This window comes from Anas platyrhynchos, chromosome 7, assembly GCF_047663525.1.
Source record: "Anas platyrhynchos isolate ZD024472 breed Pekin duck chromosome 7, IASCAAS_PekinDuck_T2T, whole genome shotgun sequence".
Lineage (NCBI taxonomy): Eukaryota > Metazoa > Chordata > Aves > Anseriformes > Anatidae > Anas > Anas platyrhynchos.
In genome coordinates, this window is record NC_092593.1 from 34,721,740 (window position 1) to 34,746,750 (window position 25,011).

General features: G+C 41.1%; 1 protein-coding gene across 1 annotated transcript in view; it reads left to right on the plus strand.

The window, feature by feature from the left end:
* The first annotated feature begins 253 nt into the window (after positions 1–253).
* Positions 254–25,011, plus strand: part of ITGAV (integrin subunit alpha V) — a 44,552-nt gene continuing 19,794 nt past the window's right edge. Inside the window, exons 1-12 of the mRNA XM_038181953.2 lie at positions 254–536; positions 2,517–2,644; positions 14,593–14,684; positions 15,181–15,295; positions 16,732–16,793; positions 18,267–18,312; positions 19,765–19,890; positions 21,141–21,185; positions 21,387–21,430; positions 21,531–21,587; positions 22,011–22,063; positions 22,474–22,676. Coding sequence (XP_038037881.2) covers positions 355–536; positions 2,517–2,644; positions 14,593–14,684; positions 15,181–15,295; positions 16,732–16,793; positions 18,267–18,312; positions 19,765–19,890; positions 21,141–21,185; positions 21,387–21,430; positions 21,531–21,587; positions 22,011–22,063; positions 22,474–22,676 — 1,153 coding nt within the window. The 5' untranslated portion in view covers positions 254–354. The remainder of the gene's footprint in view (positions 537–2,516; positions 2,645–14,592; positions 14,685–15,180; positions 15,296–16,731; positions 16,794–18,266; positions 18,313–19,764; positions 19,891–21,140; positions 21,186–21,386; positions 21,431–21,530; positions 21,588–22,010; positions 22,064–22,473; positions 22,677–25,011) is intronic.

Genomic DNA, 25,011 nt, shown 5'->3' on the forward strand with positions numbered 1-25,011 from the left:
ACGGCTTGGTGCTGGGGAGCAGGGGCTGGAGCATGGGGTTACCTGGGCTCCTCCCGGCTGCGCCAAGCACTTACTGCGCGGTAAGTCACAGCACGTTTGTGGCACACCGGAATCGGCCCCTATAGCCCCCCTATAAGCCCCTATAGCCCCCCACGGACCCCATGCCCACGGCCCCGAGGCCCGGGTCGCTGTGGGGCCGGCTCTCCCCGTGCCCCCGCCCCTGTCGTGGGCCCCTCCCCGCCGCCGGGAGGAAGGGGAACTGGGCGCCGGGCCCGCCCCTCTGCCGCCGCCGCTGCCGTGGGGCCGGGCCGGGCCGAGCCGAGCTGAGCCGAGCTGGGGCAGCGCCCCGGGGCCATGGCCGGGGCTGGGAGCGGGTCTGGGTGCGGGTCCGGGCCGCGGCTGCTGCTGCTGGGCTGCGCTCTGGCCGCCGGCAGCGCCGCCTTCAACCTGGACGCGGAGCGGCCGGCCGTCTACTCGGGCGCGCAGGGCAGCTACTTCGGCTTCGCCGTGGATTTCTTCGCCCCCGACTCCTCCTCGTAAGTGCGCAGCCCCCTCGCCCCGTAGCGACCCCTCCGGGACCCCCCGGCTCTCGGGAGGCGCTGCCCGGGCTCCCCGTGCAGCTGCCGGGGCTTTTTGGGGCGCTCCTTCGGTTGGCTTCGTGGCTTGGAGCCCGCAGGGTTTGAGGCGGTGGGGGAGAAGGAACAACTCCATGTGTTGCTCCAGCAAAAGTTTAGTTATCGCCTTCTCTTTGCTTAATGTTAGTAAAAAGCAGCAGGGAAGAAGCACCCTGTGTGTGCCTTGTGCCGGGCAGGGGCTGAGCGGTGTCGGAGCGCAGCTGGATATATAAAAAACTCCCTTGGACATAAAAAACTCCCCTCTGTGCCCATCCTCCCTGAAGTATGCAGGTTAAAGACCTCTTTGTATTAATTTAACCTTTATAATTCAACTATAAAGGTTAATGTAGTAATATCTTCTTCTTAAAAGCAAATGTTTCATCTAGGGTCTGGTCAAAGCTGGTGCACCAAGGATGAAGTGGGAGGCGAGCTAGTACCCGTGTAATAGATAGTAATTATAATAATTGATGTGTTTCTTTACTTGGCACCATGGTGTTTGTTTCTAAGCATTTCTGTTATACCCAGAGAGAAGGTTTTATGTTCATTAAAAGCGTTTCACGTTTATGTTCTTGGAATTGAGAGAGTTTGTGAATGGCAGTTCGGGGAAACAAATGGCTTGCCCCAAAGTCTAGCTTTTCTACCTGGGTCCATACCAGGAAATTTTTAAGGTTCTAGAAATTAAACGCAGTTGAAAACTAATCTTGTATGTTGGTATTCTTACGAGTTCAGCTTTGGTAAGGCACTACATGTTTATAGGTAGTATTTACATGCTAAGGAGAAAAAACATAGCTTTTTACTCTAGTCTGGAGGATGCCCATCACAGCCAGAACGAGTTGTCTAAGCCTGGATCCGTCTACCTGTAGACGTCTCCAAGCAGCTTGTTCAGCTCAGCCAATTCCCAAACCAACCAAATATGCTACCTGAAATGGGCTGGTAAGACTTGCTTCCACAAGCTGTGCTCTGTCTTAAACAGTCCAAATGGCAGCAGCGGGGCAGATTCTGCTAAGAGGAAGTATTTTAGTTTTTCATCTTTACTTCTTCTCTGCCTGTATGTCAAAGTGACTTCTTAAGGAAAGTGCTGATCAGTCAAGTGTGTCTCAGCTGTCGGGGTTCCTGGAAGATGTTAACAGCCCTCTTTGGTCTGGCTTTGTAGTCGGGCTTTTTCTGAATTTGGCAGCTTCTGGATTTTACCACCTGCAAAAGCCTTATCTCTTAGCGGTTCCCGCTCAGAATGCACTTCAGTTGTTTATTTAAGCAGAGATGTATAAAATGTCACAGCCATGTAAAAAAAACAATGACTGTGTAAAGAATTTCAGTAAAGATTCATTAATGCGCAAACCTGAGGTTGGCAGTAACTTGGGTGCTTGGTGACTGGTTTTAGAGGAGTGTTTGCTAATGGGAGGCTGACTCACCACTTAATACTTCCTGAGCTCAGAAGCACTGCTGTTTTGTGTATATATCACTGAATATTTTTGTCTGACTTCCATGAATTACTCTTACATACAAACTGAACCAGAAATGATGTCAGACAATGACTTCTGTAGATTGCAGCAATACATGACTTCCTATTCTGAAGCATAAGTGCACATTTTTGAAAGGGAAAAAGAAGGAAATAAAAAGCATTTATCTCATTTTAAACTTGATTCTAAGCAGGTCAGAATATTTTAATTCACTCATCATCATCTTTTGGCTCTTTTGTTTTTTCGCCTACTTTTGTTTGCAGAAAAGAGGGAGCTAGGCAGGACTTGAAACTCAGTAAGAACTGCTGTGAAACTCAACATAGTTTTTAGCAGGCTTAGGTTTGAATGGATAAAACCTTTGCTTCATTAACTCTTTGAGTGTTATAAAGTAGCAATGTCCTGCCTTAAGTTTTGAAACATTTATTTCCTCTTTTTACCCCAGGATATCTCTTCTGGTGGGAGCTCCGAAGGCGAACACCACCCAGCACAAGGTTGTAGAAGGAGGCCAGGTGCTCAGGTGCGACTGGGACTCAAACAGGAATTGCCAGCCCATAATATTTGACTCCACAGGTAACAAGCTGTTCGCTTGAGGGGAAAGGGGGGGTTCTGTTCTCTAGTCCTGTGGCAGCACAGCAGGGATTCGGGTGGACGCGGTGTTTCCTGATGGTCAGTTTGAATGCAGTGGTTTTGGGACTGGCAACAGGTCAAGGCTTCGTTTTGTTGCTCTTCTCCTCTGGCTTTGGGAACTGTTGTATGTGGTAGGTGCTGAAAGCCTGAGCAAACACACGTCTTCTGTTTCAACCTGAGGAGTTAATTCCATTTCTTCTCTGTACTGGCCAGCAGTCTTAAAGCATTTAGCAACCTACTTACCAATAAAACCTTGAGGGGAATGACATGCCCATAACAACATAGCATACGAGTAAGGGTCCTTTCTCATATCAGCAGAGTGGTGGATGCAGAAATAATGAGAAGTTTCATCTAAAACTGGGAGTATCAGCCTAAAACCACAGAGCAAATACATTTTGAAATTTTTGTCTCTTGGATGTAACTTGATAACATTTGTGACGTTGCTGATGCCTCTGGTCAGGCATTGCTGTCCATTTCTTATGTGTGTTGAAGCCGAGCAGCGGCGATGCTGACAGGAACCATTTCACTCCACCTTCACGCTCCGGTACACACAGTGATTTCCACAAGCTGCAGCAGGTCATGTGTGAGTGCACCGCATGTGCTTTTCTGCTCGTGCCACTCAGGGATGAATCCTCTTCTCCACAGCCGGTTTCAGGCCAGTGGAAAGAACTGTGCGTGTCCTGGGAGTGGATTAGCAAGACCCGCATGGTATGGTATGGTGGAGGAAACACCTGTGCTTTAAGGTCTGGCTGGTTATAATTCATTTCTGCCTCTGCTGGTATTTTGACTTGTTAGTCTGAAGGCTGTTACGTTTATTCAGCCTTTGTAAATTAGGTATGACACAGTGGAGAGTCTCATTCCAGTCCCATCATCGAGGTGTACCACAAAACGCTGTTCGTGTTCAGAAAAATACGTGCAGGCTTCAGAGCTCTGACAACTCTTACTGATTCTCTTGCACAAAAAAAAAGTCTGTAAGGGTATGTGTCAAACTGAAGTCACTGTCAGCCTCTACATCATCCTACTGAAACCTTTCTGCCAGATTAGTGGAGATAAATCTCCAGTAAGCTGCAGAAGCATGCCATTTTGTCCGCAACAGTGTAAGACAGCAGAAAATTGCTTTTAGTTTTTTTTTTTGGTTTCATTTTGGAGGTTTGGGCTTAATCTTTTCACCAATACACTTTTTATCTAATAGTCTTGATATCTGTAATATTCACCACTAATGTAATAGCTAAAAAACCTCCTGTGGGGAATGATGAGCCTCTTGTTTAGATACACGTTCAGATGAGAATCGCAGAGCACGTATCTGTATCTGTTTGTGCTGTGAATATTGGCAAGGCACTTCTCAATATGCCAAGCACAGTAAATAGACACAAAGGCAACATCAATTTGCTTCGTGTCTGTGTTTAAGGTATATGCTGCTGGGCAAACAGACAGCATTTTGCTTACCATTTGCCCTTAAAATAATTGGGCATGTAAATCTCTTGAAATTTGACTGCAGAGCTAGCAGGCCATAGTGGCTAAAGAGGATTTCTGCCAGGCACATTTAAACACGTGCCAGCTTTGTGGTAGTGGAGTGGGAAATAATGTATTTGTCAATTATTCTCTGGGTGAAAGAGGGCATTGTATTTCAGCATAATAAAATAATCAACACGCTGAAACAAAATAAAATGTCTTTTTCTTTGTGCACAATACAATGGCTGATTCCCTGCGTTAGGGTGACTGCATCTTACTGCCAGCACGGTGCAGTCCCCAGTTCCTGCCTGCCCCGACGCAGGGCAGCGATGGGAATTGGGGAAGGCTTGTGATGCCCTTCACAGGAAATGGGGAGCAGATGATTTGACTGCTGATCTGTACTGCTAACAGGAAGGGGTTTTTGTAGATGGCTAAACACAATTTCTGCAAGAATTGTGGCTTGTCAATCCACTACGTCAACATTTGTGCACTTGGGTTGGTAACTGCAGGCATTCTGCTTAGCCCTGCCAATACAAAGCAGATGTATTTTCAAGCTTATTTAGCTCTTATGTTAATGGCAGAAGTAACACACCTTCTCTGCTGGGCTTCTTTGGGGTTCTGTTGCAATTGTTCAAGCCTGGTGGGAAATCTGACCTCTGGAAATGAAAATGCTCATACTTCTGCCTTCCTGTGGATCTGCGACCTGCCTGCAGCTGCCCAGCTGTACGTGGAGCTGCAGACTGCGAGCTGCCCCCAGGAAGGCATGGTCCTGATCTTGCCCCCCAGTGTCCCATGCCAGTCGAAGCTACTGCCTAGTGTACAGCCTGCGGGCAAGGAAGGGGCTGTGGCTCTGTGCCCTGAATTGTGGCCAGGGGATGGAGGAATGGGTGAGTCTTGCTTTGGCTGCCCGAGCTCTTCTGTGCCCCTTTGCCCCTGCGGTTGTGCCACACATAAGTACAGGAGTAGGGTATTACAGAGGTCAATCAAAGCAGGGTGTTTTTTCTTCCCTGTATTATTTGCTTTTCTTAGACGTATTCCATATTTTCAGTTAGGTTTTCCTCCAGCCTTGAGTCCTTTTTTCTTCTCCATCCATATACAGGCCACGCTGAGCTCAGCTGTGCAGCAGTGACTGCATCAAAATGGGTTTATTTTCCAACACTTGCTTTTGGCTATGATATTGTTACGTGTAGCCACTTGGCTGCTTACAGCTGTTGGTGTGCATTGTGCTATGTAGCCAAAGAGAGAAGGTGCTCACTGCTTTATGCTCACCTTGAGGAGCAGAGGAAAGTGCTCCAAGTTCACTTACTTTCTGCTGGCATTGCTGCTGAATTGCACTTGCTCTCACCCATAGAGAGCAAAATGTCATCAGGCTGGGAGGGCCCGCTCGTACTGAATTTGCTGTCTGCTTCCTTCCTTTCTTCCTGTGCATGACAGCTGGGTTCTTCTGGGAGGGATAGCTGGGTGCCTCCTGATAGAAATCCCTCTGTGGAACCCACATCTCCTGTGCTGAAAATGTGTGTACTGTTTATATACATACGTGGGTGTAGCACAAAGCTCATTGAAACATGTTACAATTTTAAAGTCCTAGACAGAAATAAATTCTTTCATGGTTCCTATATGGTTTTCTCATTTAAAGCAGCAGCATGTTTGCAAGGGGAAGGGGTGCTCTCACCTTCTCCTAGGTGCCCTAGGTTCCCCTGCATGCTGGTTACACTTGTGTGGAAAACACACTGAGGAATATTCTCCATGTGTGCCTGCGTGCGTGTTTCTGCGTGCATATTACACTAATTGCTTTTGACGTTCTGGTATACATGGTGGCTTTGGAAGGCAAAATGTTTATATCACACATTAACACTTCCCAAATGTAAAGATGCTTCACTGTGGGGCTTCTCGGAGTTTTAGTACTGACATCAGTTGGCTTTGATTTAACATCGTTATGACTATGTGAAAATTGCATAACAAACATATGTGGTAGAAAATGCCCTCGTATTCGGGGGTGCCTATAGCTGCGCTGTGTGTGCTTGTGTGTACATGGCCAGAACATGAACAAATTTTTTTGGAAAGGCTTTCACAGACCGTTTGACAAATGCTTCAGGCAGGTTTTTCCTCTTAGGAGCACATAAAGGGTAAAGTCAAAAAGAAACCAGCCACGCGAGCAAACTTCCTCACATGCACAATTTGGTTGGTCTGCTGCAGAACTGAAGTAAGAAGCAGTGCTGGTGTCTGCTACTCCGACAGGTTCTCTCCCCAAACTATTGATAGAAGGAGCTCTTGCTAAATAGCAGTACATAAGCACTGAACTTCCTTGCCTTGTTCCCGTTTGTCTTGTGAATTCAGTAGCTAAACATGCCGCTGACACACAACTGAAGGTCCTCGTGCTTGTGTTCTTGTACATCCTGACTTGTTACATTTGCCACAGCTTTACCACAGTTTCAACTGAATTGTTATGTAAAATAGTTGGGATTTTTTCCCTCTGTCTCAGTCCACTTTCAGGGTTTCAGAATGTGTAGGAGGGTTATTGCTTCAGCTTAAGCAGCCAGGGGAAACTTCTGTTGGAGATGGTGTGACGTGCTGTCTGCCAAACGGCATTATTAAATCCTTTCCTTTGCAAGATGCCTTACATTTCACATCAAATTACTCAAAAAAAAATGAACTTACAGGTCAAGGTGGATAAATCTTTGTCTTGATTTGTATACACCCTTCACGTGAGTTAATTTGGTGACTCAACATTTATTTATTTATTTATTTTTAAAAATCCATAGCAATAGGGAAATGTATCGAGCTTATAAAGAAAGAATCTGGGTCTGCAAGTGGGAAAATTGCTCTTATATCTTGCCTTTACAAGCATGGGTGTGGCTGTTTTTTTTCCTTTTTTTTTTTTTTTACTTCAATTATTCTTTAGCTGAGATGCTAAAAGATGCGATTGAATTATGTTGCAGGATCTGTAAGCCTGTTTGTTCTGTGGGTACTGTTGTCTGTATAGAACTGACTGGAGAGGTGGTTCCTCTCTTAGAAACCTTAGCAGTGTCTTAACTGAGTGGTTGGCTTCATTTGCCTTTTTACTTAGCGTTTTTTTCCAGGAAAAACACACTCTTTGCGGTACGCTGTAAAAGGAATGCACTTAATATAGCAGTCCATTTTCTGTTTCTGATCAGTTCTGAGACGGAGGTCCCAAAAGGCTTGTTTTAAAGACACACCTCTTCACCCTCCCTTCTCTCCTTGCACAGTCTACAGTGGCGAGCATAGCAAAGCTTGCACAGATACTGCCACGTTACGCAAAGTATTTCCAAAAGCTTGCTCAGGGAGTAGATTCTTGAAAAGTTAAAGGTTTCTCTATAAGTTATACTAATTTTCTACAATTCTCCATTTTAGTATACAAAACTATTTTTTTTTTTTTTTTTTGCAAGGGGTTGGATCAAAAGCTTAATGATCCAGACAGCAGAACCGGGGAGATCACCCGGTCAGCTGTGGTTTTTAGGAATATCAGCAGGTCATCGCCTTTTCTTTCCTTTTATTTATACATTTTACAGTTTGGCATATGTGGAATAGCGGGGTGCATAAAACTAGCTATGTCTGACATCCAGATAAGTACAAAGAAGGTAGGTTTAGATGAGACATCAAGAAGAAATTCTTTATTATGAGGCTGCCCAGAGCAGCTGTGGCTGCCCCATCCCTGGCAGTGCCCGAGGCCAGGCTGGATGGGGCTTTGGGCAGCTGGGCTGGTGGGAGATGTCCCTGCCCATGGCAGGGGGTTGGAACCGAGTGGGCTTTAAGGTCCCCTCCACCCTGAACGGCTCTGGGATTCTTTTGCTGTAGGATTTCTGAGAGCGGGTGCACGCTGCTGGTTCGTTCCGACATAAGAAGATCTTCAGAGGCTCATGTAAGCAGTCAGAGTTAATCAGACTGTACACGTGTGAGAAATATGGAGCAAATTAATGTAAACCAAATGAGTTCCCCATGTGCTTGTTTTCCAAAAGGAAGCAGTCTTCTTTACAACATGATTTTACTTTCCATCTTTGGGCCCTAGCTCTCCATCAGCCAGGAATACCGGGAAGTGGCTCGCTAGCATCAGCGTCCCTTCGTGCTCCCCATGACTTATGATCAAATACTAACAGCACGGCTTGGTGATGTTGCTGGTTTTTAATCAAAACTTTCAGTGGGCTATGTACAAGCTCTGGTATGGGGTGCTTGGAAGTGCAGCTTGTGATGGCAGCATCGAGAAGTGCAGCGTTCAGCCTGCTGCAAGAGCTTCTGCATGCGGAGTAATCTGATGAAATGCAGACAGTTGGACTAACTGTTACAAAGGAAAATATGCTCATAAAACAACTTTGAACTTCGATGCTAATGAGTTGCAGATTTCTTGAACAGACTTTGTTTTTTTGCAGGGGAAGATCTGGTTGCTCAGCTCATGTATTGCTGTGCTCTTTGGATGTGCCTGGTGTAACAGATCGATGCGCTGTGAAATTTTCGGTCCTTTTAGTGAGAAGCTTTCCCTGCTGCGGTGTTAGATAGCAAAATTCAGGGCTGGGGAAACTGACTGAAATGGCTGAATACTAAAAGCTAAGAGCATCTCCAGCAGTCAAGTCCTGTTCGGCTCTGTGTGATGTTTTTATTGCTTTGGAAAAATAATTCGATGTAGCCTCTAGCTGTGTGCAGTTTTTGACTTTGACAGCTGCAGTGTTCGTCCCCAGCCTACCTTCCCTTGTTTTGGCACACCGGAGTCATTTTAACTGAATGACTTGTTCTTCAATATTTCTGGATGAAATTCCTTTAAGACTGGTTATTTCGATCTGTGCTAAAAGACAGGAAAGCAGCTTTTGAAAAGGGAAACACTAATAAAAACCTCCCTCTATTCCTCCTTACACTTCTAAGGGTTTTGTTTTTTTCCCTGCATCCCCGAGTGGGTGATTGCAGACAATAGCAGTCTTTGTTTGGAAGCCTAAACCACCAGTTTGGCATGGCTCTGTCTATCTGTGACCTATTTAGTTTGAAGTGGATATTTTAACTGTGCCGTGCAGCTTTATTCCGTGGCATTGCACAGTGTAAGATCTGCTGATGTTGGGAAGTTGTGACTCGCGTGGGTGTCGTGAGCTTGCATTTAGAGATTTGATCATCTGTGTAAACGTGTCAGCTGTTCATAACTCTCATCTTTTCCACCTGTGGAATAAGTGGAAAAGAATCAAGAATTGGAGGGTAGGTCAGCGTTTTGTTCAAGCAGCATGCTTTAACCAAGTACTCTTTTATTTGCAGCTGATTGGTTTATCAGTATTTGGGTGCAATCAGGATGGGGATTTCAGTTTTGACTTAGTCAACAACAAAGCAATCAATCTTATGAAGACTATTCGTTCATCTGTAGTAGAATGGACTGATTTTTATCTCACTGAAGCTGTCATTACCTCAGTCCCATTGAAGTTTGGTTGTTCTCCTTATCATGTGCTGGGATAACTGAAGTCTGCCTTGGGCTTTGGGTACTGCTCTGAATACAAAAGAGGGAGGTAAAACGTATAAAACCTCCTCCTCTTGTTGTTATAGCTGACAGTGGAAAAATGCTCATGCTTTTGTGATTAGGTAGACTCCTGCATGAAGCCTGTTGGCTCTGTGTGGGGGTAGCTGGATCTCAACTGTATGACTAGCTGGAAAAAAAAAGCTCTTAGTTATATTAGGCAAAGGGAAAAGGCCCAGTCGTTCCAGCTCCACCCAAAGAGAGAAACAGGATTCGTAGGTCAGGAGGAGGAAGGGGAGCAGTGGGAAGCTCTGTATTCCCCTGATCCCTGAGTCACTGGCAAAACAGGATTGCTAAACCAAGGTGAGTCATCGGCTGCCTCACAGCCTGGGGACTTTCAAGGGAAGGTAGCCCTGTACTCGCTCGTTCTTGCCTCTAACGAAGGTTGAGGTCTCTGAGATTGTAGGTGGAAGGACCAGCTTTATGCTAGGTCAAATTCTTGTTCACGCAAACAGTGCTTTTGTATGTTTGATGAGGTTGTCGTTCTTCTGGTTAGCTGCATGATGTATCCCTTTACCTAGAACTGGCAATATCATTTACTTTGGTACTGTGAAGAGGTTTATTAAAAAAAAAAAATGGTGTGAATTAGGTGTCTACTTAAATTTTTACAACTTAAATGTTCATAGCATGATGACACCAAACCAGGCTTCATCAGTTCCCTTCCTTTTGGCTCATGATTGTCTCAGTTCAGCCTGGCACTCCAGCAGGGGTAAAGGAGCCCAGTTTTCTTGTAACTGTGCAAACAGGCAGGCTACAGGTTAGTCACAATGCCAGTCACTTTGTAGCAATGCTATTGTTTCTGTAGCTGATAATGTGTTAAAAATAGAAGGCACCAACTAGGTAAAGCTGATAGCCAAAAGAAAATACACATCAAAAAAGCCTTTGATCTTTTCAGTTTGATTTGGGAGGTGATTTAGACTTTCTTTCCCCTTTATTCGCAGTTAGCATCCCTCTCCATTAGTTTCCAGGTATAATATTTAACCCCACATAGTGCAGTCAAGTGACACTGGTCCACCAATGCGCCTGGGTAAAGGATTTTTAAAGCAATTCTCTTCCTGATGTTTATAACCCCATCACCCCACCTGGAAAGTACTTTGAGACAAAGCAGTGTTGGCTTGGTGTGTCAGCCCTTTTTCCCTAATGACAAAGTTATGTAAAATCATCATGTGAGGTCTACTTTAGTGAGAGGGAGCACAGGAAAAACCGCAGCATAGGCTGTCTTCGCAGACGCCAGCTAATACCCCAGGGGCAGGTGACATGCTGCTGGAATCTGTGACCCAGCAAGTAGTGGCCCCGGAGTGGCTGCGTTTTAATCTGCCAAACAGCATTGTAGAGCTTTACAAGTTGTTTCTTGAGTGAATGTAGTCAGAACCTAATTTGCTTCACCTCCATATAATCATTTGAACGTCTCTCTAAAGTGTGTAGCACTGGTGTGAAGGCACTTACAGGGTATTCCTGAGATAGCCCGGAGCAACTGAGAAATACAGGAAAAGCAGCAGTGGCTGTAGGAACTGTCACAGCAGTAAGGCTGTGACTGTACTGTATGTCACAACGTTGGCTTCGATTTATAAATCCAAGCCATGTTTAAATCCTTCCCGTATTAGCTTGCTTCATTTAACGCAGGTACTGTTTTTAAAAGATATAGGGGGAGGGTTTTCTCTTTTATCTCTATCACTGAGAAGTTGTACCACGATAAAATAATAACGAAACCAGGCTCTTTATTCCTACTAAAACACAAATGCCGAAGTCAGTCCCATAACTTCCCCGTGTCATTTTAAATAAGTCAAGCTACAACACCTTATTGAACTCCGATTTGCTCCGTAGAGGGCTCCCATGTAACTGATCTTTGTTTGTTTTCCCTCGCGAGGAACAGAAACCCAAATGGCTTCTCATTTAATGGAAGGGGATTTTTGACTGGGTGTTTTCCAGGTTTCCTCGCAAAATTGGTTTTTCTTTGGAAACTGAGGAAGAGGCTTATAATCTATTTCCCCATTATTTTCCTGTGGGGAATTTTGAAGGGAGGTGGGTGGGTAAATGAAGGTAACTTCTTTAATGGAGAGTTACTCTTAGACTTGGCCTGCATTTTTAATGTTTACAGATTTTATGAAAAGTCTGTCTTCAAAATAATGTTCTGGTCCATTTTTCTGTGTGTTCTCACACTTCTGTGTTACCACCAGCCTTGAGCTGGACAGCAACCCCCGTCCACAAGAACCCCCTTAGCTTCAGAGAACCTGATGAAGCTTGGAATAGAGGATAAACTCCACGTAAGGCATCTTATCCTTGAAGCAGATGTTGCTTTGTTATCTGCACCTGCACTGACATGAGTGAAGTTGTGTGATGGAGCAGGTTTTACTACGCTTGTTGTTGGTTTTTAAGCATGCAAATTTTAGGTTTGTTATTTAGGCCTTGAGAAACCATGGTGCCAGTTTCTGAAGTCATGATACTTGGAACTTAATTAACTTGGGGTCATGTTTGTTTGTTTTCAGGTTTGGAGGCTTTTAGCTTGATATATGGCAGCTTCTGACTAGATCTTGAAGCCTAGATGCTTGCATATTAAAATTGAAGACAGATTCCTAATATTATTCTTAATTCAGAGCTCCAAAACTGTAGGAAGGACAATTCTGTCGCTGAAAGCCTGAAGAGGAAGAAGTCTTTGTAGCTGCCGTCCTGGACCTTGCTGCATTCCTGTATGTGGGCAGCACCTGGAGCTGCTGCGGCTCAAGAATGTGCTGGAAGAGGCAGAGCGGCTGTTTTGGCAGCGTGTGCTGGCTGGACGACTGCTTCCCCCCTTCTGCGGTGTAGTCAGCATAGACGAGGGATGGATGGCACCATTAAGCATTAGTCTGGCTTTTTTTATCACCTTGTGCTGTCTCAGCTGATACATTCGGCTGAAACTTGAAGGAGATAATTTCCTTAATGTCTGTGATGAAGTCAGATTGCTGGCAGTGCTGTACGGTTGCTTATCTGTTATTCCAGCAAGACCATTACTTCTACATGCTGGCTGCTGTTTTAAACATAAATTGCAAGTCTCTATGTACCATACACTTCTAGGGATTTAGGGCAGGATTCTGCTTTACCCCATAAAACTGCTACGCCACCTTCCATTTGAATCATAGATATATATCATTGCATACATATCCGATGGCAGAAAAGGATGTAAAATGCCACGCTGTGACTACTCCTGGTAAGATTTATATTGTTTAAAACGTTACAGCTTTGTTTGGCAAGTAAAACTGTATTCGAGAGTAGCTGGACAAACAGAGGGTAGAAGCCAAATCTGTCTTTCTAGGCTGTGTAACCTTGGGTGTGGTGTTATAATCAGGAAAAAAAAAGCCAATTTAAGTCCACAGCGCTGCCAGAAAGGATTTAGTTCTCGGCCCTGGCCATGTGTCCCTGCTTTCTCCCCAGCAGGTCAGCACCACTCCCCTCCCTGTGCAGTCAGCTGGCTTTGTACCTGATCGAGCTGCCTATCTTTTTAGGAGGGTTTGTGTTCTGGCTATGTGACCTGAAGGTGGTAGTGCCACAGCAAAAATGTGCTTGAGACACTCCCTATCTGAAAATATCTCACTCTGTCTTTGGTTTTCTATTCCGTAAGAAGGTGGCCTGCAGACCTCCAAACTCTGTTTCTGGCTGTGCACAGGGTGACAGCATGCGATGTACGTAAATCTGTGCAGATATACTCAGTCATCCAGCCCTCCATGTCCTGAGCACCTGTTCAGTGACAGAGTGACAGAGGGGGTGACAGGAGAAAGGCTTTTCTTTTTTTTAAAATAGATGATTATTGCCATTGAAATCAGAAAAAGCACAATAGTTTTCTGTGATGCTGTGCGCTTGGCCTTGACTTCTACATAGTTCTGCTGTTAGCAAAATGGGACTAGTCCAGATCCTTGCTTGTTTTGGCTGACTGAAGATTAGAATCACTTTTTTGTGCCCTTTTTTGTGGGATTTTCCTCATGGAAGTACCGCCGTCTCTTGAGATAGGACATGTTTTATGAGGTGTATGACAAAGAAGGAAATGTTGGTTCAAGTGTTTGCAGGTCTTGAGCAGCAGAAGTGCTGATTGATAACAAGGTTGGGCTTTGGGATTCCCCCACAGCCTGCGGAAGTGATGTGTGGTTGGTGACCTCATTAACTCCTTTGGCTCTAGGCACTGCAAACCAGCAATTTAGGAACCATGTAAACAAATTTCCCAAGCGTTACATGAATTTTCTCATGAGGATGGCCAAGTTTCTTTTGTTCCAATGAAAGCACGTAGGAATTATGCGATGATTTAGGGACTTCTAACGTTGACAACTGCATGAAGGACCGCTCATGGAGTTGCTTCTACCAAACGTCATCGAGGAGCGGTTAACATACAGACCAACTCTTTCAACTCTTGACCCTTTTTTGTTTCTGAAGAACCTATAATTTTACTCGTAACTTGTAAGAGTGCCAGTTGCCATGCTTTGTGTGCTGCAGAAACATTCAGAAGAGAAATGTTAACAGTTGAGAGAATAGCAGATGAATTTCCATCCTGAGTCCAGCCAATGGTGGAATTCACATAACTTCATCAGGGCAATATTTCCTCTAGAAGCGTTAGTCTCACTTGGTTTTGGCACTGGTTCTTGAGCTGTGCTGTAATCTGACTTGAAAATCAAATATTTCAAGTATGAGATACTCACTGTGTTCCTGTCAAAGATGCTGTAAATGTTGTGCTCTTGCAACAAATCACTGTTGTAAAAATGCTTCATGTATAAAAATAGCTGTCTTTGGCCATAGATGTAAAAATAAGTAACAATAAATCACTTTTAAAGCCTGTTTCTGTAAAAGGCTGATGTCCTTCAATGTTGCTGTTTTCTGCTTTTCTGTGTGCGTCAAAACCCATGACTTAGCTTTTTTTTTATTCTTACTGTACAGTTTCCCATGAAATTATGCTGCTTTCTCATTTTATTTTTAGGCAACAGAGATTTCGCTCCTGATGATCCGCTGGAGTTTAAGTCTCATCAGTGGTTTGGAGCCTCCGTGAGATCCAAAAATGACAAAATTCTGGTACGTTTTTGATGCCTTTCAGATGCCTTAGTCCTGGTATATTGCAGTCGACAAATAGTGGAAAGATCTGGGTAACTCAGAATTTAAACAATCCTTCACAAATCAGCTTGATCTGCCTTTTTCAGAATCTATTGGCCAGCCTTCTCCTAAACTGTTTATAAGCAAATGTTGTAGTATTTTTTATTTTTTATTTTTTTTGAGAAAAGTAGAATTAGTTTGAAGTTCAAGTGTGTTTTTAAATTCTTAATGAGTTCTTCACAAATGGTGCTTTAAGAAAATATTATTTCTAAGGTTTTTGCCTTAGGTCAGCTGTTTCTAAAAATACAAACACTTCTGCCTGGGTGGTGGTGGTATAAATCTCTGGTAACACGTGGTACATCTGTCAAAACTTTTTTGGTTACTATTTTGTAGAAAAACTGCAATTCCATTGTATTAGTCCATACCCCCCAGCATTTGGAAGAGGAGTTTTTTCTCACTGTCACGTCATCTTCCGTAGGCCTGTGCCCCATTGTATCACTGGAGAACTGAAACAAAACAAGAGCGAGAGCCTGTAGGGACTTGTTATTTGTTTGATGGATCTAAATCTGTGGAATATGCACCCTGCAGGTCAAGTAAGTGAAGAGCACTTCCTTGTGCTTCTGCTTGGAATTTCTCTCGTGTTACATTTCGTGTACATTTCAAGTGTGATGTTTTGCAAGTATTTCCCCCTTCCATGTATAGCTTCATAGCCATTCCAAATAAACTAGGCTAGATGGAGACATCTTGGTTCTCCTCAAGTTGATGTTCAGGGTCCAGACCTTGTTTTCTCTACTGTAGGCTAGAGGATAATCTTTGACCCCCGTATCACTGGAACTTGAAGACCTAAACCTTTTTATTGACTGCTTCAGGAGTAATGCCACTAGCATCTAAACTGTGCCTTTTTTTTTTTTCTTTTGGACATGTCAAGATGTCTGTGTTTCTCTTCAGCAAGTGCAGTAAACAGGAATTGTTACTACATTTTAGCTGATGCTCTTCAGAGCTGTCTGAATAGCGTAATGTTAGTACAAAATATCTGACACTACATGGGAAGTCAAGTTTTTGAAGACCAACTCTAGAATCTTCAGATTCTCGGTTGCTCAAGTAGCTCCAAGACAAAGCCCACATACATAAGATACTGCACAGGCAGGTTCTGATTTCCATGTATACATATGTACATGGTGACACATTGCCTTAATTATATTCGGTTTTGAACTTTGAGTCTTATTTTCCAAACGCTTTGCATCCGTACCATGTAATTGGCATAGACTGTTTGTAGGCTTATAACCTTTTCTTCTATTATTAAACGTGCAAGTTTTAAGGTTGAACTTAAGATCAACTAAGATGCGCTATTTGTCCTTATTTTGCCCCAAATCATTGGTGAACAGCAGGACTGAAATCGAGTGTGGTCCACCATAAAAAGAGGTTAATAAGAATGTATGAACATGAATTAGTCACGTGCCTAGATCAGGATGTCTCAACATTGCTGTTTTGGAGCTGTATAATCATGAGATTAACTCAGCCTAGGAAATTCTTGCTGGGATAAGTCTCAGTATGTATGGATGCATTTTTTTATTTTTTTGTCCAGGTATGCATTTTTTTTTTTTTTTTAAGGCAGTACTTGAAATAACTTATGGTTACGTATCTTTCCAATTTTATTCCATAAGAGGAGCAAACCTTATTCTGTATTTCAGTGATGCTTTATGTCCTGGATAAAAATTTCAAATACTTTTTCCCTGATATTTGAAGATTAAATCCCAGAGGAATACAGAGTTGAGGATTACTTAGACTGTAGTAGGCTGAAACTTACATTAAGGTTAGAATAGATAATAGGCCAGCCCTGAAGTTATTCAAGTATTTGCTTGTGAATTGTTGATACAGAGAAAATACTGATTTAGGAGAAAGAAAACTACACATTTCAAGGTCAGGAGTGCAAAGTTACCATAGGAAGATATATTGGAAAGAATCCCCAGAACCATCTGATATACTACCGATAATCTGATTTGTTCTTCTTTCTTCTTTCTTTTTGTAGCCACTATCGATGCAGATGGACAGGGATTTTGTCAAGGTGGATTTAGCATTGACTTTACAAAGGTATGTGATTGTTACTTAATTCCTGTGAGTCAGCAAACAGTTGCAGGTTACCAATCACTCCGACGCGGAACGTTTACACGCACTGATGCTATGGAACTTAATGTAAAGCACCATTCCTGGGGGATAAAGAACAAACTTCTTCTAAATTTAAAAACAAAAAGCCAAGCAAACAGGCTGGTAGTGTAACTGCTTCTCTTTACATCTTCACAACAGCGTGCTTCTACCTCTTGTAGGAATCGTGCCATAAGCAAATAATCTACTTTTTCAGCCTGATGCCATAAGCCTCTGCTGCAGCTAGTCCTGAAGTGAAATAAAGTGTAGTGTTCAGGTTTTTTGAGAGCTTATTTTTAAAGGATTGGTGTATGGCTAATTTATTTGCTCAGGAAAAATAACTTACTGCTAAAGTGAATTAGGAAACAATGCTCTTGTGAATGAGGCTTGTTTTTCTCATCTGATATGAGAATTTAACTTTCTTCTTTGTTGTTTTTCTTTTATGTTTGTTCTAGTGTCTGTTCTTCCTCCTTTTTATACTTTTTTTTAATTCACATTTACTTTTAAAATTCAGAATAAAACAGTGCATTACTCTGAGAACTAACTATAGTTTTTTACACTGTACAATTAACTTGTTCAGCATCTTCTGGGCATGTTAAGACCTATTTGTGATGTGGCAATCTTTTGGGTTCTTCACACCTTATAATTGGGTCATATCCCTCCACTCTTTGCCTGAGGACACCCTTGCTTTTCCTTGGGGGAACTGTAGAAAGTACAGGACTGCAAGTGTTTCAGTTATTTCTCCTGAACCCCCTGAAAATGCTTCAGGATTACAGTGCAGACTCTAGTCCGTGTTAAAACAAATGCTGGGCTCTAATCCAACCCCCTATCCGAATGGGCAAGCCTGGTATCTCCAAATCTCTGACCTAGATTGTTCTGAGTGACGAATATGGGAGCTTTTAGATTAAACCAGGATAAGTGACTTAATTATGCAGCAAACCCTATGATTTCAGCCGCCGGATTGAGTAAGTCCTTATGGAGCCAGTTCCCAGCACTGGGGTAGCTAATGTGGTTTGAGTTTCAGAAAAGGGTTTGTGGATTGCAGTTGTACCAAGGAATGTGGAGTTGGGGGAATTACATCACAGCTTTTCTGAATTAAGCCTTTCTAACGATAAGTTGTAGAAACAGGCAAGACAAAAGACGAAACTAGTTTTGTGTCTTGACCATAAAACGTGTTAGTGTTTTATAGCATTGTTAATGTTATCTCCTATTTCTGTTGTCTTAGATAATGTGGGTAGAAGGGTCTACTCAAATAAAAGCAAAATTCTGCCGATAATTTTAGATGGGTGGTGAGTCACAGAAGAGGTATTTTTTCTTATCTTAGCATTTTCCAAGATACATTTCTAACTAGGTTCAGTCATTCCTTCAAAAACATAATGTCTTGATGTGAAGATTCCCTTTTCCTTTTTTCTTTCTCCCAAGGGAGACAGAGTGCTACTTGGAGGACCTGGAAGTTTTTACTGGCAAGGTAAGATATATTATTGGTGTTGCAGAAGAGACTGACCTCATTAATTTTCTCCATCTTTGTATTTCTTTGTGTTCACTTTGCTCCAAACACTGTCAACTCTGTTAGTAAGAAAACCAACAAAAATAATTTTGCTCATCCGTCGAAGTATTTCCTGAATCATGGGAACCACAGATTAAAGCCAAAGTAGTAACTGTATAGATGTCTTTTGCCTTTTAAATAGCTCCATGACAATTTTAAAGGCATTTTCCTGAGAATGCAGAATTTGCGTTTGCACTAGCTGGATACATTTATTTTAGGATGCTTTGCTGCTTTTTTCTAAACCTGCTATTTTTGTATTTTCTTACACACTTACCAAGTATGTATTTTCAATGAGAAACATACCCTGCAAATAAAACTATTATTTTAATTTCAAGGCCAAGATGTATTGAATTTGTTTGACTGATCTGTTTGTGCTACGGCGCACATCCCCTGCACTGCTCTGTTTCCACAGAACATTTCCTATACGTTTTGCTAACATGGTCTTCACTGCATGTTTGCAGGATCATTCAATGTTTACCCATACCTGTCAGTTGAGATGGTGCTGCTACAACCAGGACAGCTGCCAAGCTCTGTTGCCTGGCTTGTTTTTTTTTTTTTTTAATGTAAATACCAATGCTTTATGAAGGATTTTCTGTTTCAAACTCTGAACAAAATGAAATGATTGAAAATCAACTGCAAATACAGGATAATATAGGTTGGTTTTAGATTGATTTTACTACTTTTGGGCACAAGTGCTAGCTAATCTGCTGAAACAAATTTATTCTCTTCTGTTAACTACACACAAAAGAATCTCAGCTCTGAATAGAAGATGGTAACAGCATACTTGTAAAAATTTTTCACCCCAAGTTTTTATTCTGTATTGTGGTATGCTAGACTTGTTGCCCCATGCTTCATAAACGTCTGGGGAATATGCATGTGAACTCAGTGCTCTTCTGAAAAAAAACACGTTTTGTGGTTTAAACTCAAAGAAACAATGTTGTGAAGTCACCATCTAGTGGCTAGTGAAATGAAAACAGGGAGAAGGCAGGAATATAATATGCTGTGCTTATTAGCTTGTCCGCTTTATTATGCTTTCAAGTTATATTTAGACAAGGATTGACTCAGCATAAGCTTATGCTTACTGTTACCTAACCGAGCAGTCCCATTCAAGTCCCAGCTTACATGTAGGAGCCATGCCTATTTTCAGTGAGAACTGTTCATGTGCTTGTGATTAAATATGTGCATAAAACTTTGCCGAAGCAGGATCCTGACTGCCGCTTTTATCCTTTCTAGTACTGCTGCTTTTGGTTCTTTTCTGGTCAGTATTATGAAGAGTTGTTGCTTTAGAGGCAAGCATTCTGTAAATGTCTTTTTTTTACTGAATGAATGCATGTGCATTTACCTGTTTGCTTAAGCTGTTTTCTTTCTCTTTAGGCCAACTTATTTCTGACCGAGTGACAGAAATTGTGGCTAAATATGACTCCAAAGTCTACAGTATAAAATACGATGACCAGTTAGCAACCAGACCTGCTAGTGCTGCTTTTGATGACAGTTATCTTGGTGCGTAACTTGAAAAGGAAGAAAACCTGTCTGTACTTGAAAAACCCTCTTCTGCTATTCTTAACGTTTGACAGATAACTAAAGAGCTGAAAACGCAGTAATTTGTGTGACCAATACTTAGTTATCTTGCCATAACCCTGATTCAAAAACCAGATGATGACAGAAGAAATGGGAATATTTCAAAAAAAATTTCTCTGTAATTCAGGCCTAGTATAAATCATCAGGTATGATTTTTACACGATATATCACTCACATAGCTATTAATTTTAGAAAAACAGCTGTTTCTAAATCATCTACCAAAATAAATATGGGAAATAATCATGATTGGGAATAAAACTAATAAAAAGACTTTCTTAGACAGTTAGGAAATTGCCATTTAGCCTTATGCTTGTCTCAGTGGGTTCAGAAAAAAGCAAGGGTGGACCAGGATATTTTCTAGGGACCTACTCAAAGAACCTACTCTAAAATCCTAAGATAATTTTAAAGAGTTCATTTTCTGTGAATATTATTTCTCTTGATACCAATGGTTAGGTACGTAGATTAAGATTTTCAAGAACAGGACTAACCATATGGAAAAGCATGGAATCCAGGGTTAACGTGGCTTTTAACGTGGCTCACTAAGCTTTAAGCTTGTTTTAGCTCTAAACTAAGCATTGTTTCTGACTGCAGGGTTTAGTGATGAACAAGCCCCTGTTTTTATTTCAAAAAAATCTATTTAGATATGTACGTGGTTAATAAATTTAGCAGAGAGAAAGTAAGTAAAATGTATGCTTTTGTTGCTGCATGTAGAAGTCACAGCACTTCTACACTGCAGACAGAAAGTAGAAAGAGTATCCAAACACAGAAAACCTAATTGTGTTTCTAATTAAAACTTGCATGGCTGTATGCAAATCAGTTCGTCATCCCACAATTGCTAACCACAGCTGGGAAGCTGTTTGTGTAATCCCTAGACAACCTGTTCCTAAAAGCTGAATCTCTCGGAAGCAGAGGTGCTCTTTATTTTGAAAGACCCTTTTTTTCAGTGAGTAACATCAGTTGTAGATTTCTTCTGAGTTGCTAGTTCACTTGAGATTCACTACTGTGGTAGCTGGAGAATAAGGAACATGAAATTCAAACAGAAGCTTTGTGATAATTAGTGTGATTTTAAGATGAAATGAGAGGGCTGTGCACTGAGGCCTATGAAGAGTTTAAACAGATAAAAGGCTTTAAAAGGTTCCTGAAGTGATTTACTAATTCTGTCTGTTGATCAGGTTATTCGGTGGCTGTTGGAGACTTCAGCGGTGATGGAATAGAAGGTAAGATCCTTGTTTCAGTTAAAATAAATAAATAAAATCATGGTAATATGTTGGGCAGGTCTTTCAAATAAATTGTACAGAACAAATGATCAAGTGCATAGGAAAATGTATAAAGCACTGGGACTGAGCTACCCTGTCCGAGCAAAGACTTTCTGCTCTGGAACCTGGATGTTAACCTGTGTGTCTTGCTTTGTATTTCAGACTTCGTGTCAGGAGTCCCAAGAGCAGCAAGAACACTGGGCATGGTAGGAAATTTGAAACATTTGACTTTGTAATAACTGAAAAGATTACAGAATCACAATTACCGTTGTTGGTATGCTATAATGAGTATTTTCTCACATGCAGGTGTCCATCTACAATGGGAAAAACATGTCTTCCATGTACAACTTCACTGGAGAGCAGGTATGTACCTTCATGTGGTGCAGTCGGTGGCAGGAAGGTTATATTGGGGTAGTAGACTGCGTCAAGTTCTGTATCGTATTAGCTGAAGTACATGGGAAAAGTTAATTAAGTTTGTAGGAATCCAAAGAATATAAGCTCTGTGAGTTCTGGTTTGATGGTATTACTTAGAAAAGCAACTTTATTTGAATGGAGTAAATGCTGCCCACGTGGATAACTGGGAAGGAGGAGGGAGAATGCAGAAGGTATCCGAGCCTTTTACCTTCTCATAGGGTAAAGAAGAGAAATGAAAATAAAAGAACAACCGTTTTTGCAGTATATGTCATTCTCTCCCTAACATCATCTTTTTTGTACAGTTTTGTGTAAACTCACTGAAGTGTTTATACCAGTACAACTCATACATTTGTTTTGAATTTTGTTTTTCAGATGGCTGCCTATTTTGGGTATTCGGTGGCTGCCACAGATATCAATGGGGACAAGTAAGTGGGATCCCTTTTCTTACCCTTGCCATTTTACTGAAAAACAATTAAAAAAAAAAAACTTTCCTCTAATATACATTTCTGTTTTGTTTATCTAGTTAAACATGTATCTGTATAATCAACTTCTTTGCTAGCCTGTAACATTTTAACAAGTGTAGATGGTTTCTGATATTTACTCATGAAACTATGTGTGTATTCATGTAAAAAAAATCATCATTTAAAAGCATTAAGTTCTGCTATATTTGTGATTTCTTTGTCATAAATATTTAGCTTCTGTTGCAATTTAAAGATAGGGAACTTTTACCTTAGTATTGACTTGAGTGCTGAGTTAGTCCTGCTAATGGATATTTGAGAGAATGAAACCAGACTTTGATATGGTTATTGAAGAACCTTGTCCTTCTCTGGTCCAGTTATACAGATTTGTTTATCGGAGCCCCTCTTTTTATGGATCGAGGTTCTGATGGGAAACTTCAGGAGGTCGGCCAAGTTTCCATTTGTCTTCAGCGAGCCTCTGGAGGGTTTCAGATCACAAAGCTGAATGGGTTTGAGATATTTGCAAGATTCAGCAGTGCAATTGCCCCACTGGGTGATCTAGATCAGGATGGCTTCAATGGTAGGATATCAATTATTGATCAATGTTCTCAGTTTATAGACTAAATGTAGACAGCACATGGAGTGTGGATTCTGCAAACAAACATTAAGTGTTCTAACCATGAGTGAATGTTGGACATGAAGGTCTAGACTCCTTTCGATGCTTGTATGCTACTCCCAAGAATGCTAACAGGAGTTACATGTATGCATCGAGCAGAGACTATACCATTTAAACTACAGCATGGATTATTTTAGCTGTTACATTAATCAGTGTTTTACTTCCTATGTGATAATTACAGTAGACATCTTGATTAAATATCTGATTCTCCATTGTGACTTGTGAGGACTGATATCCTCAATATAATTTTCCTGTTTATATTGTTTAAAGACAATCTTTTTCTTTAGAAACACAAAGATGACCAGGATTAAAAAAGATTTCTTTGCTTTGACAGTACAGTTGGTGAAAATAGTCTGATAGAAGAGATCTTCCAGAGAAAAGACTAGTTATTTCTTTTTTATTACTGCTACTTTGAAAAAAGTCTGTTGAAAATGTTTTGTAACAACTGTAGTGAACTATACCAACTTCTTGAGTAAGTCTTTGGATGAGAAGTCTGAGTCCGATGCAGCTGAAGCTGTAGATTCCCAAGCCCTTGGCTACTGTTTCTTGTTCCTTTCACTTAGGAATGGGCAGCAGTGTAACAGCCAAGAATTGTATAATTTTGGGTCAGAGACTTCCAGGAATTTTAGGGAGAACATGCTTTGCAAGTCGTAATCCAGTGTTTCTTGAAGAGTGGTGGGAATTTGAGTTTCACAAAAAAAAATCCTTATGGTTTATTTTTTTCCATTCTGATTGTAAGTTAAGCATGTTCTGAATGATCAAAAATTATAGTAGGTTAATATTATAAATTCCCTGGTAGCTGTAATTGATTTTTTAAAATGAAATCATAGGCATTTTATCTTAATCTTCGCTTTTCTTTTGTTGTCTTGGATATATCTCATTCTATCTGTAAAATAGTCATGCTTTAAAACCCTTAAGGTCTATAAAGCAATATAATTTGTTCCAGCCACTTACCTTTAAACAATATTAAGTGGATAAGTGGCTTACTCATTAACGGGTAAAATTTGATTTTGGGCCATCTGTGAATATCTTAAATTGAGAATCCCTTTTTCTAGACCCTATTTTTGTAAAGTGCTGGTTTGAATATGATGTGTATGTTGTAGTTGTAAACGCTTTATGCCATTGGTTCTGATGAAGTTAATATTTAGATTTATTTTTTTAGTTACTAATTTTATATAGAATTAGTGTGAACATGAGATATCATGGCACCTATTTATGGAAAACATTGGAAAGGTTATAGGAGTAGCCAAAAATTCTAGTCACTTGATCAGATTATCCAAATGATGTTTTTATTCAATCATATTTCAATCTGAAATATAATGTAGGTGAGAAAATTGTAGCTAAATCTTATAAGATTAATTATTCTGTCATTAAGTCTTTTTAATTTCTTGGACTGTTTCGTTTTGGTAGTGTTAAAGTAATTTTTTGTCTCAGTAAGATGGATTGAAATTTCTACTGTTTTCATAAAGATGGTAAAGATGAGCCAAAACACAAAATGGTAATTTTTTGAGTGTGTGGTTTTTTTTTTTTTCATGCACCTTTTTCAAACTTAAGAGGGAATAATTTAATTATATTTCCGTATCTTGTTTAATATTTAAACACTTTGTTGTTAAGGAAGTCTTTGAACCTGCTGGGGAAATCTTAAATTTAGATGACGTGTACACTTTTAAAGCTGTCTTTAGAGGTAGTGTTTCCTGTACAGAGTCCAATTAGCATTTTTACTACTGTTCATTGATAAGAGCTCTTTAATTTATTAAACTGAAGAGATAGCATAATTGCAGTAACTGAAGCTTCTCAATAAAATGTGTTGCCAAGCCATGATCGTGGTAGACTGGAATTCAATATTTAACATTGCTTTACGCTGATTTCAGAATCTTTTGCATGTGTTAAAATGTCACACCCTTTCGAGAAGCATGAGTGTATTAATGAAATGGGCAGACAGGCCCACTTTGTTCTGTGATTCGTCTCCAGCATTGTCTAATTCTGGGCGTTTCATAAAATCAAGAGCATCCCAAATCCATATGGTTTGTAAATCAGAAAAGTGCAGAAGTGTTCGTAGAACTGTTCCTTTTCCATAGAAATTTATGACATGTTCTTGTTAAACATTCATAGTTTTTAGTGAATATTTGCATTTAATTTTAAATGAGTAGTTTGAACTTTAAAGTCTGGTCATGCTTTGTCCTTACTGACACGCATTGAAACTGTAATATTAGAAATTATAGATAAACATTGCACAAAT